At 36.5% G+C, this 17446-nt stretch overlaps 1 protein-coding gene across 1 annotated transcript in view; it reads right to left on the bottom strand.

Annotated features, from left to right (window-relative positions):
- The window catches only part of MOXD1 (monooxygenase DBH like 1), an 81604-nt gene that overhangs the window by 51494 nt on the left and 12664 nt on the right, over nt 1-17446 (bottom strand). Inside the window, exons 2-4 of the mRNA XM_057737653.1 lie at nt 6106-6252; nt 4303-4470; nt 3931-4014 (exon numbers count right to left, since the gene is read on the bottom strand). Coding sequence (XP_057593636.1) covers nt 3931-4014; nt 4303-4470; nt 6106-6252 — 399 coding nt within the window. The remainder of the gene's footprint in view (nt 1-3930; nt 4015-4302; nt 4471-6105; nt 6253-17446) is intronic.

A 17446-nucleotide genomic window follows, 5' to 3' on the forward strand; every position in this document is an offset into this window, starting at 1 on the left:
GTCAACCTTCTAGCATGACAGTCTTCCTTTTCTGGGCCTTCACATAAAATAGTAGTTTTTGGTGAAAAGTCACTCAGAGAGCAAAACGGAAAATAAATGGACTGATAATAGTAGCTGAAATTTACTGAGTCTTCTGTGTCAGATACTGTACTAAGTGCTAATAAAAAATGTTTTTAACCTGCTATTTAATCTTCAGTCTAAACAATCCCATCACAAAAGTATCATTCCCATTTACATGGTAAAACTGAGTTGTACGTGATTAATAACTTTCCTGAGGTTCAGTGACTAATGAAAAGAAGGGATAAAAACCCGGCCCATCAAAGGGCAGAACCCACCTACTGCTTCCCTATTAGGGAGTCATCTCTTTTAAGGGGAGATGATTAAGGATGGTGACTCAATCTGGCTGTTTTTCTTTTTTCTCTTGCTTAACATAATAAGCCATGAACACCTGTTTATTAAATTGAGTAACACACATCAGATTTAAACAGATGAATTAGGAGTTTATCTATGGGGAGAACCCCCTGACATTAAAAGCTCCTCAAAAAAATTAAAAAGTGTGTTAAACCAGTTGATAGTCCCAACTTCTAGCAGACTATATCCAATCATTACTATAAGTTCTGATAATGATATTATATTGGCTAAAGACAGTGGAAATAGTCACTTTCCCTAAAAAAATTTTAAATTTTGGGTAATGTCACATATTTGGCAAAGCTCAAATAGGGTCATGTTTAAATACAAAGAGATGGACTAGAGGCTGGAATTCAAGAGGCACTCACAGAGATGATCTTATATAAGTGTAGGTCTAATAAATTTACCAAGAATTTTCTTTTTTACAATCTCCATATCTGTCATCTGACAACACCAACATTTTCAAGTCGTAATTTTAAACATCTTTTGCAAGCATCAAAATACAAATCAATAAACTGGAATCACAAGTGAATTGGAACCACCAATGATTTGTATCATAATCTCATCTTTCCTGCAAATAAAATTATTTATCTTTGTTATTTTATAATTTTAGAAATGAATTACCTAATTATTTCATACTTTTAGTAGTAAATCATTTTTATCATTATATGATTAAAATTTAAACTGTAATTAATATTTGAATTTTAGTCAGTTCTGTTAAATGTATTCATTGATCAAATCACCAATGTATTTTATTTACTTGCTTAGTTTTATAGTTATTACAACTACTAAATGTATATTAGGCAATACTATCAATATTTAAATTTCAGTTATAAATTTTTGCTTTGAAATAGAGTCCAGAGAACAAAATTGATTTCTCATAATATTACTATAATCAATATGTTCTTAAAACTCACTGCAAATGACACACAACATAATACAATATAAAAGTAATGTTCTGTTTTCTGAGACAGCACTTTTTGTTTGTATCAGAGAAGGATTGAGCCTTTTGGATGCAGCAACTTGTGGGACATAATATAAGAAATAAGGAGAAGCACTTAGCCGATGGATTTTCAAAATATATGAGTCTTTGGTTCTATGAAGACACACTTTTCTTAAATTATTAAAAATCATCTCTGCTAAGGAAAAGAGAATGGAAATTAGATAACTTCTTAAGGTAAATTAGACATCTATGAATTCTACTTTAAAAATTTATTAAAATTTTATCATAAACTGGCATAAGCTGCAAATTAAAACTGTTTTTGAAAGACTATCTCAAAATTTATATAACCTAAATATTTTAAGTTTATCTTCCCAATAGAGCTTTCTCTTGTCTTTGTGTTTGTTTTTTGTATATTATCCTATTGGAGTTCATTTGTGAGTTAAATATTTCATAATACTTAATGATTTAAAATACTTTAGGGATTACCAACAAGCTCAGGAATCTAGTCTATAAGTGGTAATAACAGAGTTTAAATTTTAGCCACCAACTCGCTGCCCCTCAATGACAAAAGTCTGTATAAGCCCTGCTCTCCAACCTGCTGCCCCTCCCTCAAAATCCCCTCTTGTTCATGGGTAAAGAATGTTTGTCATCTTATAGATTTCCAAACACTGAAAAAACCAAAAACAAACAAAAAAACTGCTCCAAAGTCTTTCAAGTCACTGAGATCCCTCCTGATTTCTATGAAGACAGCAATGTGAACCCAAAAGTACTTAATTCTAAGCACACCCTTAGGTAATAGATGCACACGTATCTGAGTATTATTATGATATGCTTGTAATAATGAGAAAGCTAACTAAGACTGCTTACACGAGGTACTGAGCAAATACCCTACACAGAGGGTCAGAACATATACTGCCACCTCTTAAGTGGAGACAACTGTTTTTATTTCATTTAACTTAATTATTAGCATTAATAAAAACAAGAATAAAAATGCATTCATGTAAGTGGTTAAGGACTTCACATCCTATCAACTAACATTTGCTGAAAAATGAATCAAGGACCTGGTTTGTAAAACATTTGCTTAACCTATAGTTTTAAATTTGACCCTTAAACCAGGTTCCAGTTAAGTTTATAGCAAATGACACATAGTAATATATCACACACAGTATATATAAATATAACATTCTCTTCTGAAAAAGACTTTTCGTTGGTTTAAGGGAAGGACTCAGGCACTGTATTAACTATGTAAGAATAGAATTTTCATTCCCCTTTCACATGCAAGAAATAGAAACTAACATTGCATGGAGGTCAATGACTCATCCACAGTCACACTGCTGGTAAGTCTTCTGATTGTAAAAATATCCTACAAATATTTAGGACTACTTATTAATTCAATAAACATTCCCTCAACCTACCCCTTTTGCCTGTCTAAGTAGTTATGAATCATTCTGTAAACAAAAGGCAGAGACCTGCGCCACTGGAGAAATATATTAGAAATTAACAAATTTAGATCACTGTATAGCATGTGCTCATTGTTTCCATCTTTGCCAGAATGCTTTGAGGTTGGTAGGAAAAGTGGGATGACTGACTCCCTTTTACAGATGAGGAAACTGGGGCCTGCAGCATTGCCCCAGAACGACTTACCTGAGACCACATAAGGAGCCAACTTGCTATTAAAACCTGCATATTTCCCTTTAGATTCCAGAATCTACACGTTTCCCCCTTTCGCATACCCACACTGCTTCACTGCATAGTCTGAGGGATGACAAAAAGTTGGCAATGTCTGGCCCTCTGAATGTCTGCGGTATTTTGGGTACACTATTTAATTCTATCTTATTCTTTCTTGTGTCTTGATCACATCTCCCTCAATCTCACTGTAGGTTCTTTGAGAGCATGGATCATATAATCAGCCTCTGTGGAATTGCCCAACAATTCCTAGCACAGAACCAAGGACCTGTAAATTTTTTTTAAATACTCGTTCATTCACTAACTAGATGCAAGAGTTTGGGGAGACCTATCCCTGGAAAAGGTGGGAGAAAATTAGACGCTACAGCCAAATTAGGCTTTATTTCTCAATTCCGTGTTTTTCAATTCTGTAGAAATTCACTACAATTTTCTTGTTTTCCTATTTTCAAAAAATACTGTAACAATTATTTTTATGACAATATCCAGCATTCTCAATGAAGCAGATATTCTCAAACAATATTAGTGGGGAATGTAAACTTCCCGGATAGAATTTACTGATATAGAAATACATTATTTTAAATTGCAATTCCAACAATTCCAATTGTAGAAAGAAATAACCAGAGGTGTACAAATGTATCCCCAAGTTTTAACCTTTAAAACATATATAAAATTAGGAGACAAAACACAAAATACTAGCTACAATCCAAGTTTCTCGCTAAATTCAGTGACTTTTAGGACCGTGTGTGGGTCAGATATGCCAGTTCCTTGTTCTCCAGGTAACTTTTAAATAACTGAAAGTCATTTCTATAAATTTTATATTATTTTCATTTTAAGAACAACAATTTCTCCTCTGTTCATACAAATTAAGTTTAGCCTGTGAGTGAGTCACCTACCTTTATTACATGATGCTTTTCCTGGAGCATAGGAATCTTAAACATTTGGCACCAATATGTTGTACCTTTGTTTGGGATGGGGACCTGTCTTAAAAAAAAGAAGGGGACAAAAGTCACATTCTTTTGACATTCTATTAAAAATAATAATTAAAGTAAAAACTATTATTTGTTTGTTTTGCTTTTTTTGGCACACGGGCTTAGTTGCTCCGTGGCATGTGGGATCTTCCTGGAGCAGGGAATGAACCTGTGTCCCCTGCATTGGCAGGCGGATTCTTAACCACTGCGCCACCTAGGAAGCCCTAGTAAAAACTATTATGCACTTTCAATAAACCCACCCCTAGAACCATAAAAACCTGAAAAAAAAAAACTTACGTCCTGATTTACCAGGTCAAAGAATGGTACAGCTGTAGACAACACATTGGTTTTCTCAGGATTCAGTAACCGCAGACTCTTGGTACCACGATTGGCTTTGTGGTACTTGGGCCCCGCTTCTCCCACATCTTCGTGGTGGTAGGCCCAGATCACCCTCACGGTGCTCTCCTGGTGATTAGACACGGGTACGATTATGTCTCATGAGAGCACTTTCCTTACCTCTGAGTTGAGTTTAAAGAACTCTATTTAACGCAGGATATAGAAGCTAAGCAACAAGAATAACGACGTTTGCAGTTCTCAATATGGTCTCTCACACAAACTGTGTAAATTTGAGTAAGTCATTAAAAATCCAAATAGGTGAGCTCCTTTTTGGAAGAAATCATCTCTCCCATGCAAGATTATCTGTTCCAAAACAGAATGAACTGACTTAGTAGTTATGCTTTCATGCTTACAGCAATAGTAAATCATTGTCATGCTAAACCTCCAAATTAGCAAACTAGTAGTTACCAAGCAAATACTCTTGTTAAGCAGCAGGGGTTTGGGAAAATTAAAACCAGTTTTAATGCCATGGAACATTTTAGGGAACACAAATAAATACAATGAAAATTAAAATGACTTTCCGGTCAGGATTTTTATTTTCACAATAGATTTTTCCCAGACACTAGCTCCCAGTCACATGTATGAATTTACAGAAAGTGAAAATACAGCAGGAACTTCTGATTCTGGGTTTGTTTATTATCCTAGAATCTATCTATAGCCATTTTATGAATCCTGGGAATTTCCAAGGGACTGAGGTATCCCAACCAAGGAAAGTACTGTCAGGTGAAATTGGTTTCCATTTAGTAAATGAGAGATTGCCCAAAGGGCAGTGGGGCAGTGTGGAGGGTTTGCTGGGATATAAAGAAATAGTTCAGTCCCCCCACAGATAAAGATGTCTTTGCCGGATCTTTGTAATAAGAACTTTGAAAATAAATAATAAAACAAAAGCTATTTATTTTAAAAGTTATATTCTTTCTTAATAAGTCAAATGACGATAATTATTATTCCAATTAAAGTATAACTGCACTGTATATTACATAAAAAAGTCGTCCATTTCTTGCATGTGTTGTTTTCTTCCTCTTTTACTCTTTATGCTGAATGTTAATCAGAACTTCAGACTTTTACATTCCCATTTTTAAAGCTTTGACTTACCAAATAAAAAAGATAATTTTATTGGTCTATACAAAATGAAATTGATTCAAGAAATTTATGGAAAACTTCGAAGTACCACATGAATTTTAGATCCTCTAAACACTTAACTTCCATATTCACAAAGATGTTAATTTTTACATGATGTCTGACAATAAGAAATCTTGTATAATATGTTGCAGGCAATTTTCATCAGTCTACTATTCATCTTGACTTTAGAAATTTACAAAAATGAATCAATTGCAATTCAGATGAATTACAGCCTAATATTCAGTATCATGATTCTCTCTTGCATAATACAATTTCTTCCAACTTTTATCTATTGCCTATTTTTAAACTTTATAAAGAAGCTAAAATCTTTTATAGGTAAAATCACACACACTTTAAACAGCCCTTCAAAATTTTAGATTCACACAAAAATTGCCTTTATTGAAATTTATAGACTCAGATTTTTTTGTGGCTTCTAAAGAAAATTCAAAAATATTCCAAAGAAGACTATGTGACTTTGTTGTGAAAGGCTATTTTTAAATATTTGTTCCTTTTTATTCTGTAAAGTGTTTCCCAACTGTAAATATACAATCTATCCATGCATGCATTCACTGATAGACCGCTTACCGTTATACTCTTGTCATTTATGTCACATGTATGCAGTTCTCTGGTAAATTCAATTATTGTGTGCGTACTATTTTCCATGGCATATTCTAGGTGGTAATCTTGCTGAGCATCTTTTTTCAATTCTCTATTTGCATTTGTAAAATAATCCTGTGGAAAATAAGAAAAAGAAAAATTAGGATGTCCTAAATTCACAGTGAAAATAATTTAGATTAAGAGTATACATATATCGCCTTAAAAAAGTAATTCTGGTTTTGCTTATTACAAAGTATTTATAGTCATTTTGTAAGTCCTGGGAAATTCCTAGGGGGCTGGAGTATGGGATACTCTATAGCCGGGACTAGGGACAGTTCCCTAGGAAACTGGTCCATATTTGAACTTCTGGCCCTTCAGGCAAAGGCAGTAATGGATTTATAGTATCAGAGAGCAAGGATCTCCGACCTGTACCAGGGTGCGGCCTGTTAGGAACCGGGCTGCACAGCAGGAGGTGAGCGGCAGGCAAGTGAAGCTTCATCTGCGTTTACAGCTGCTCCCCATTGCTCACATTACCTCCCGAGCTCTGCCTCCTGTCAGATCAGCAGGGGCATTAGATTCTCATAGGAGTGCAAACCCTACTGTGAACGGCTTATGTGAGGGATCTAGGTTGCGCCCTCCTTATGAGACTCTAATGCCTAGTGACTTGAGGTGGAGCTGAGCCAGTGATGCTAGTGCTGGGGAGCGGCTGCAGATACAGATTATTATTAGCAGAGAGGTCTGACTGCACAGAGACCATCATAAATCAGTTGCTTGCAGACCCATACCAAAACCCTATCAGTGAGTGGCAAATGGCTATTAAGCTGCATCTGGTGGCAGGCTTTAAGTCAGAATCCAACCCTTATTTTAGTTCACAGCTGGCCCACTCATTATTTTATTTACCATTCCTGTCTGCGCCTCTCCTGCTCTGTGCACTTGTCTCAGTCACAGTTTTGGTAAGCCCACAAACTAACCCTAGCCAAAATGAGTAAACAACAAATGTCTCTGGAGTGCTTTGTTTTGTTTATAAATTTATTTATTTATTTATTGGCTGTGTTGGGTCTTTGTTGCTGTGTTCAGGCTTTCTCTAGTTGCAGCAAGTGGGGGCTACTCTTCACTGAGGAGCATGGGCTCTAGGTGCATGGGTTTCAGTAGTTGTGGCATGTGGGCTCAACAGTTGTGGCTCGCAGGCTCTAGAGCTCAGGCTCAGTAATTGTGGTACACAAGCTTAGTTGCTCCGTTGCACGTGGGATCCTCCCTGACCAGGGATCGAGCCCGTGTCCCCTGCATTGGCAGGCAGATTCTTAACCACTGTGCCACCAGGGAAGTCCTTGGAGAGCTTCTTTGAAAAGGGGGAAAGACACAATGACGAGACAGCAGGAGACTCTAAGACTGCCAACAAAAAGAAAGTTGCATTTAAAAGAAAATACCAAGAGTTCTACTTAAATTATGGATTCATTGCAACAGGTGATTCACACTCTCCAAGCCCGCTTTGCATAATATGTGGCAACTGGCTATCCAACAAAGCCATGAAACCTTCAAAACTGCTTCACCACATGGAGACCAAGCACACTGCATTAAAACACAAGTCTTTGGAGTTTTTCAAAAGAAAAAAACATGAACACGAAGAACAAAAGCAATCATTGAAGGCCACCACTTCATCAAATGTGTCTGCACTGAGAGCATCATTCTTAGTGGCCAACTGCATTGCTAAAGCTAAGAAGCCCTTTACGATTGGTGAAGAGTTGATCCTGCCTGCTGTTAAGGACATTTGTTGTGAACTTTTAGGAGAGGGTGCAATTCAAAAGGTGGCATGTGTTCCTCTTTCGGCTAGCACCATAACTAGATGAATTGATGAAACAGCAGAGGATATCGAGGCACAATTGCCAGAGAGGATTAATGAGTCCCCGTAGAGCACAATCCAGGTTGACGAGTCTACCAGTGTTGACAACAAGGCAACAATGCTTGATTTTGTGTGATATATTTTTCAGGAGGATGTGTGTGAGGATATGTTAGGTGCACCTTTGTTGCCCACCAATACCACAGCTACAGAACTATTCAAGTCTTTGAATGATTACCTATCAGGAAAACTGAACTGGTCATTTTGTGTTGGTATATTCACGGACGGAGCGGTTGCCATGAGTGGACAGCTTTCTGTTTTCACTATTCGGGTCAGAGAGGTCACTTCTGAATGTGAGTCTACGCACTGTGTCATCCATAGAGCAATGCTGGCTAGCCGAAAAATGTCCCCTGAACTTAACAACGTTTTGCAGGATGTGATTAAAATTATCAACCACATTAAAGTACACGCCCTTAACTCACGTCTATTCTCTCAGCTCTGTGAGGAGATGGACACAGAGCACACACGTCTTCTCTTACACACAGAAGTGAGATGGCTTTCTAAAGGTAGATCACCGGCCAGAGTTTTTGAGTTACGAGAGCTGCTCCAGAGATTTCTTTTAGAAAAACAGTTGTCGCTGGCAGCACATTTCAGTGACACAGAATGGGTCGCAAAATTTGCTCACTTGTGTGACATATTCAACCTGCTCAATGACCTCAATCTGTCACTTCAGGGGAGAACAACAACTGTGTTCAAACTGGCAGATAAAATGGCTGCATTTGAGGCCAAACCTAATAATGGGGGCAACGAGTGAACACTGGGATTTTTGACGTTTCAAACACCAGCAGAGAGTTTGAAAGAGACTGAGCCAGGGACTCCTTTCTCCCAGCTGATGCAGGATCACCTACCTATCTCAGCTTTCAAAAGAGTGTGAGCATTACTTCCCAAACACAAAAGACCCCGCACTGAGAAGCAATGGATCCGCGACCCATTTGTGAATAAGCCAGGTGAATCAACTTCGTCTGCACTAGATGAGGATCAACTGCTTGAGATCGCAAATGATGGTGGCCTTAAAAATATGTTTGAGACAACTTCAAATCTCCACACGTTCTGGATTAAAGTAAAGGCGGCATATCCTGAGATTGCCACAAAAGCACTGAAAAGCCTGCTTCCATTTCTAACATCCTATCTTTGTGAAACAGGGTTTTCTGCAGTGACAGCAACCAAAATGAGATTATAGAGTAGACTGGACATAAGCAACACACTTTGGGTGTCACTGTCTCCCAACACCCCCAGATGGGACCATCTAATTGTAGGAAAACAAGCTCAGGGCTCCCACTGATTCTACATTATGGTGAGTTGTATAATTATTTAATTACATATTACAATGTAATAATAATAGAAATAAAGTGCACAATAAATGTAATGCACTAGAATCATCCCGAAACCATCCCCCTGATCTGGTCCGTGGAAAAACTGTCTTCCACAAAACAGATCCCTGGTGCCAAAAAGGTTGGGGACCGTTGTCATAGAGCACTGAAAGAGATGGAATGAATGAACATTCATGATCAATGAGTACTTTTTCCTCATTCTACAAATGAAAAGAACTTCAACACTGTGAAATGGCTTGCTCCAAATGAAATAACTAGGTCATGGCAAAATTAGGACCAAGCCCAGGGTCAGCACTTTCCACTGTGATACCTTGTAGTGCTTCCCTTTTGCATTCCTACAAGTAAGGAGACCCATCCTGAGGTTACACGTTGTTTTAGCAGGAGCTTTAATGACATATGTTTATCAAAATGAAATGCAGTGGGAAAATATGGAAAGAAATGACACTAATCAAATTATAAGATACTGAAAAACTAGGGACGTTTTGTTTTGGTGGTTCAGCTGTAATTTTCATCCTAAACTTGTTCAATGGTGTAAGAGCACTTCTGGGAGACAGACAGATGCAATGGGAAGTGCATGCATGAGCTTTGAGATCAAACGACTAGGATCTGACCCCCAGTTCTACTCCTAAATGCCTTGACGAATCCCTGAAGTCAAACTCTGAACTTTTGTTCTAACATTAATAAAATTGAGATTAATACATACTTATTCTGCAGATTTTGAAAGATAAATAAATGAAATAATATATGAGGGAAAAAACCACCCACCATGGTTAGAGCACATTCAATACCAATCTCCTTCCCTCTTTTGCAATTAGAGTTTGGTTTTTCCCCAAAATATTCTCCATGCTTTTTACCATTAGCTTTCTATGTTGAGAGTTATAAAAATCTTTGCTGTTAATTTTTATCACTTACAGAAGACAAAATTTGCCATAATTATACTGGTTTTTCAGTACATAATGATATTTTATTTTTGATAATCACAAAATTGATTTACAGTATACATGCTGAAACATAATTACGATTAAAATTACTTTTGAAGAAATGATTGCATGCTTGACAGAAAATACAGTGTACAAGAGAAAAACTTTAAATTGTCTATAATTGTCATACTCGGATGGCATTTGGCATTTCTATTCCTAGCATCTTTTTTTGGCCGTGCAGCATGTGGGACCTTAGTTCCCCAACCAAGGATCTTACCCATGCCCCCTGCCGTGGAAGCGCAGAATCCTAACCACCAGACCACCAGAGAATTTCCTCCTAGCACCTTTTTAAGTTAGTTATCAAGTGTGTGTAAATTTGATTTCCAGCGTACCAGATCTAGATACTGTTCAAACCCCACATTATTGGTGATGCACCGAGCCTAACTAACCTCTTTCACCCTGGTAACAGCTACAACTTACTGAGTACATTCTATAGTTTAATGTTACACATATTAACTAATTTAATTTTCTTATCAAGAAGATATGAGATAAAATGATTTTCCTCTTTAACTGAAGCACAAAGAGATTAGCATCTTGCCCAGGGTCACACAGCTGGTAAGTGGTAAAGCCCCTACTGAAATCCAGGCAGTGAGATCCAAGCCTGTATCCTTCTTCCCTGTTCTACATCATGGTGGCCACTGCTGGAAAAGGATGGGTTAGTTTGTATCCTTCTGTCTACAAAATTATCTATCTCACTTTTTTTTTCACATAAAATGTTACTTTTTCTACAGCTAAAGTCAGGGTTTGTCCTTTTTTTTTTTTTTTTTTTTTTTTTCTGAGAACCCGTTGTAATTGTGAAAGCAATTCAAATGAAATATTCCTATGATACTATGATTTTCCCATTTTTGGTCACATAGATTTTCAGTATGTAAATGAAATAACAATGCCTGTGGACACCAAGGGATTTAAATAAACTAACGGTGCCTTTATACCAAGCTCACATTTCATTATGTGATTCAAGCAGTCACAGTTTTTGCAAACAAAAGGAATACAATACAAAATGTAGTCAGTTCAAAGAGCAGAATAATTATCCTAGTCTTGCAGATATGTTTCCAAAACCTTAGTCCCACAAAATATCTAGCTGGCTTGCCAATTTTCCATTTGTTTTATTTCCACTCACCAAAACCAATTCCTTTCAGCTATTTTACCTTTTTCTGGCTTTTCAGATTACTTAGCTATGAGAAAGCAGGAGAAACTTCATTCAGGTCTCAATGAAAATCCCTGAGCTCACCTGCCTTGTGTAAGCCAGAGTGTTCAATGTTTAGAAAAGACGGCTGCCAGCTATGTCAAAGTTCTGGACTCCTGGAAAAATGTGGTTGCCTAAAAGAAGCTGATATCTTCAACCTCACTGAGGGAAAACATGAACAGTTTGAATAAAACTAAAATTTAAATGTGAAATAGCCTAATCATCACTGTAATCCAATTTTTTTCCACATTTTCCAATTTTTAGGGTCTATTTAGAGACAGGTCTTCAGACTTGACCACAGTATACCTTAGCTATCCAAATCGTCTTGTCAATTACATGTTTACTTAGCTGGGCCCTTACTAATGCTTGAAAATCCACATGTTCATTCTCTTGCTTTTTCTGGGAGACCTCCCAAGACAAATATTCTAAACCTTATCTATACAAGATGCCAACATTTCTGCACCCTCAGCCTATGATCATACTTTTCCCTTCAATGAGAGAATTTCAGTTATGGTACACGAGAGTTGACATCTTTCCTTCTTTCTAGTCTAAATAATATTCCTTAATGGAATAATAAAAAATCAATCTAAAATAAAGCAGGAAAAGAGAAATATAAAACAAAGAATGAATGGGACAAGTAGAAAACAAATAGATGCAATTGAAATGAAAGAGAAATATTACAATAGATCCTACAGATGTTAAAAGGTTAATAATTTTATGCATACCTTGATGTAAAAAGCTTGCATAATTCAGATGAGAAACAGGCAAAATACCTGAAGGACACAAACCAGCAAAACTTATTCAGTAAAACAGATACTTTGAATAGCCCTATAGTCTACCTACGGGTAAAAAATCTTCCTGCAAAGAAAATTCTAAGCCAAAGTGTTTTCACTTGGAATTTCACCAAATATTTAAGGAAGAGGTAATATCAATTCTTCACAAACTCTTCCAGAAGATAAAAGAGGAGAGAATGCTTCCTAACTCATTTTTTGATGCTAGCATTACCCTGATAGCAAAATCAAAGACATTACAAAGAAAGATTAATATCTCTCATGAGCCTAGCTGCAAATTTTCTTTAAAATATGTATGAGCAAATAGAGCCCAGTGATGTTAAAAAAAAAGGGGGGGGGGTAAAATATTATGACCATGCACAGTTGGTTTAACATCAGAAAATCATTCAATGCAATTCATTATACCAAAGTCTAAAAAAGAAAAAAATCATGCAATCATCTCAATAATGCAGAAAAAACATTTGACAAATTTATTCATGGCAAAATCTCTCAGTAAACTAGCAATAGAAGGTACTTCCTTAAACTTATAAGGGGAGTCTATAAAAACCTACAGCTAACATCACAATGATGAAAAATTGAATTCTTCTCCACCAAGTTTGGGAACAAGTAAGTCCTGAGAATAAGGCAAGGATGGCCACACTCCCCACTTCCAGAAGGTTCCACTGTTGGTTGTCTACCTCTGATGGTTTGTCTCTGTTATTCCCACTCCATCACTGCGGTCATGAAAGTTCTGTCCTTGACATTCTACTACTCCGTCTTCATCTTTCATCCTTTGGGAATCTCATCTACTCCAAGAGTTTCCAATCATCACCTTTATTCAGTATCACATACCCAAAAGCCCACTGGATACCTTCACTTGGAAGTCTTACTGTCCTTTCACATGCAATGTATCCAAAACTGTATTCCCCCTTTATCTATAAGGATTTTTATTTCCTTACACTGCCATTCTCCCAGCCACCAAAATTCAAAGCCAGTCTTATTAACTTCCTCCTTTATTACTCACGCATCCACAGATAATCTCTGCTCCTATCAGTTCTTTCTTTAAAGAATAACGCACCTTTTACTTCTGTTCTGTTCAACTTCTCCTACCTCAGCTCAGATTCTATCACCTCATTTTTGTCAAGGTCCTCCTCGAAAATCACTCTCAAAGTGTTATTACATTTTATTCAACAGTATAGAAGACAGGGACTTCCCTGGTGATCCAGGGTAAAGAATCTGTCCTGCAATGCAGGGGGAGCAGGTCCTATCCCTGGTCGGGGAACTAAGATCCCACATGCCACAGGGCAACTAAGCCCACATGCCACAACTGCTGAGCCCGAGCACCTCAACTAGAGAGACCGAGTGCCACTAACTACAGAGCCCATGTGCCCTGGAGCCTGCGAGCCACAATTAGGGAAGAGAAAACCCGCACACCACAACTAGAGAGAAGCCCATGCGCCACAGGGAAAAGCTCATGCACCACAGCAAAGAACCTGCACACTGCAACGCAAGATCCCACATGCCACAACAAAGATCCCACTTGGTGGAATGAAGACCTGACACACCCCAAAGTAAAAATAAATAGAAAATAAAATAAAAAGTAAATAAATAAATAAAATAAATATTTAAAAAAACAGTATAAAGTTCTATAATTTTGATTCAAGTTTCTCTAAAATTCAGCCTAACCTGGTTTTCCAGTGTTTGTCATTAATCTCACCACATGATCTCTATTATCTATTTATTATTCCCCCTCAAATACTCTTTTTCAAGCTCTTTGCTTTTGTTCACATCCTTCCTATCTCCTCTACTCTCTTCACCCCAGGAAATATCCACTGCACTAACTCCACCCATTGAAACAACTCCACTGAAATGCTCCCTTCTCTCCAAGATTCATGATTCTATCTCCTCTACAAAGCTTTCTTTAATCATTCCAACTGGAAGTGATCATTTCCTCTCTGAATTCTTATTTCTCTATTTCCATTCCCGTGTAGTATGCAATATATTCTAGACACAGCATTATCCTCTCAACCAGTTAGAAACAGACACCTAGTCTTGTTAATCCAGTGATACATTTATACCTTCAAAAAGTTGTTTACGTTGTAAATGGAACCGAAAAAAGGGAACAATAGATTATTTTCCCACTTGCTCTCGATTATAATTACATATGGTTAAGACCTGGTGTGGAATGTATTTAACCAGATGCTAGAATGAGTTTGGGTCTGCATCATCTGTGGTGCAGACACATCTGGCACTGAAATCTGGGAACGCTGTTACGACCTTTTAGCCCCTAAATGGACATGAATCTTATGAAACTGACATCAACATTTAGAAAAAAGAGTTTATGCATGGAACAGCTCTTTGAAATCCTTTTACACTCGGATGGTATTCCCTACCTATTTTAAAGAAATTTACAAAAAAAAAAAAAGACAACACCAGATCTGAGAAAGAGAAACCCTATTTTAGAATGTTTTCTAATGTTAATTTACATCCTCAGTGCCTCATGGACTGACTTGCATATTGCAGAGGCTCATTAAATATGTGCAGTTTTGAAAGAAGCATCCTGCCTCTCCTTTTGCTAAATCTAAATGAGGGGATAGTTTTGAAACTAAAAGATAAGAACTCATGATCTATCCTCCAATATTTACATCTTTGTGGTATAGGAACAGTTTAACTTGGTGGGAGCCAAATATTCCCCAGTAGCACCTTCCTGCTTCCTTCAGCCTATATTAAGAAAATACATGAACTATAATCAAACACAGGCTTGATGTTATCAATATTATACAGTAAAAAATGGTATATTGGTAAACCTTAAAAGCACAATTAAATGAGGCAAGAGGAGAGAAAAAGGCAAAAACAATCTGGGTCTCAAATTTCTTATTCAATTATTCTTTCTGGGAGGAAGGAGAGAAGGGAAGGAGTTAAAAAGGAAGAAGGAAGGAGGAAAAGAAAGCAGGTCACTCAGAGAACAATCTTGAGAATCCATACTGCAGACTGGCTAAACTGGGGGGGGGGGGGGGGAGTATATTTAGTGAGTTTAAGGGTTTCCTGACAGTTTGACAAAGGGATAAATGTTATTCAAGTGATAATTAAATGGAATACTTATTTCATTACTATCGTCTTCTAGGAAAAAAAAATGGAGCATTAACAAGAAAACATTGACCAATTAAGAATGTGAATACTGATAACATCACCTAGAGATTTATATTCATAAAACTGTACAGTTTAGCACTTATGAGATATTTAAGAAAATTTTCCAGATCATTTTTACTATCTGATTTTCACCTTTAGAACCAAAGGGCACCCCTCCCTCCCATTCCCCATCCCATTTAGCAAATGGGGCCAGATACAGCTTCACAGTACATGGTGAGAGCCATTCTTCAGCCCCCTTGCTATGTGTTGGATATTCCAAGACTTTTAAAATAAAAATAAGAATACTGATCACAGTGCACTCTCATTACAGTATGATTATAAAAATAATAGCCATTATAAAAATTTCATTTATGATATACATATTAAGTATACTTATAAATTATAAATATAACATAAAATACTGATAAATAACAGTAGGCTCCAATTAACTATTATTAAAAATTGACTTTTTGAGGGCAAGAGGATTCAGGAGGATTCACAAAATCATGATTCTATAGAGGATTTTTTAAGCATTTAAGAATAAATATATGTAGATGTTTTAATTATGTACATATAAAAGCTGGTATGCAGAAGTCATTCTTCTTTGTACTTATTCATTTTTAATATTCTATAAAGTGAAATGTAAAGTAACATTTCCCTCAATAAATGGTTCTATGTGGATTTCAATCATATTCTAACTCAAGTATTTGCATTAAGATCAGCGTCAATATGAATTGTCATTGCAGTATTATTTTTTGTTTCTATTGCGGATTATTATATTAACCATGTATTAACCTTGTTTATACTTTTTAAAGATAAAATATTGCCCGTTGCCCTTGAAAACTGAGTTGATAATTAGACTCTGGCAATAAAATTAATCTGCAGTTGTATCATAAAAATATTACTTCAGAAGCATATTCTCAGAAGAAAAAATTACAGGATATTTTTCTTCTTGAATACATTATGCTTTGAAAAAATGATGAAGTGTGTTATTGAAGTTTCCAAATGCCATGTGGCAACAGTACAGTTAACTCAGCATCAGCAAAAGTTGGTATTATCATTTCGCATGATAGCCAGAGTACTAACTGCCACCTTCAAACTAAGATAACACACCAAAAAATGCTAGCTTTAATAATCTACAAGATTGCTAAGACCTCTTGTTAAAAAACATGATTACACAGATGTGAAATTGGTTCTCACTCATTGTCAGTCTTTTTTTCTCTCTTGAATAAAATCTCTGTAACAGAAAAGAGCTTTGACTGGTGCTATGTAAAACAGGATGAAGTGAAAACTCTTATGGGTGTAATAAAAGATATGAATAAACCCCAGTTCAGCCTGGGGAACTGAATGTAAGCACAGCTGCAGGGGGAACCTTGAGAAAAATGTTACCATCTGTCATCATTTTCTTCAACAGGTGCTTGTAGTTTTTCTTCTTTTTCTCCATCACAAAAGCCTTGTTACTTCAAACATTTCTGTTTGTAATATCCATTTCTATAATAAGTGTTATGGCGGTTTAATAATATTGATAGTATACTAATAGATATTTTTGTGTTCAAGAGAATCTTTGATCCCAAAAAACCATAAAACCGTATAAACAAACTATATAAACACAATCTTCAGATTTCAGTATAAGCTGATTATAAGAAGTTATTTCTTCACTAAGCTTAGAAATTTGAGAGGAATGTGAAAACAGAAGGGATTGCCTTCTAGAAACCACTTCAGCTAAAACTGAAACTCTCCAGCTCTGAGAAGGGATCTGTTAAATAGCTGCCAGAATGCCCAAATACGAGCCCTGTTAGCTTGTGTTCCAGTGAGGGGCCCACCCGAGCAACCTGTTTATTCTTTAAGTGCCACCTTCTGGAAATACACATTCTGAATTTTCTCCCATGGCCAATCATCTCATTTTAGTTTTCACGTAGATTAATTTAATACTTTGCTATGATTATAGAATTATCAGATAAAGTGCGAGATGAAGACTTTGACTCGATCTCCAGCAATAAACATCAATGGAAAAAACAATTTCAGATCTTTCCACT

The sequence above is a fragment of the Hippopotamus amphibius genome, chromosome 6 (assembly GCF_030028045.1).
Source record: "Hippopotamus amphibius kiboko isolate mHipAmp2 chromosome 6, mHipAmp2.hap2, whole genome shotgun sequence".
Classification (NCBI taxonomy): domain Eukaryota; kingdom Metazoa; phylum Chordata; class Mammalia; order Artiodactyla; family Hippopotamidae; genus Hippopotamus; species Hippopotamus amphibius.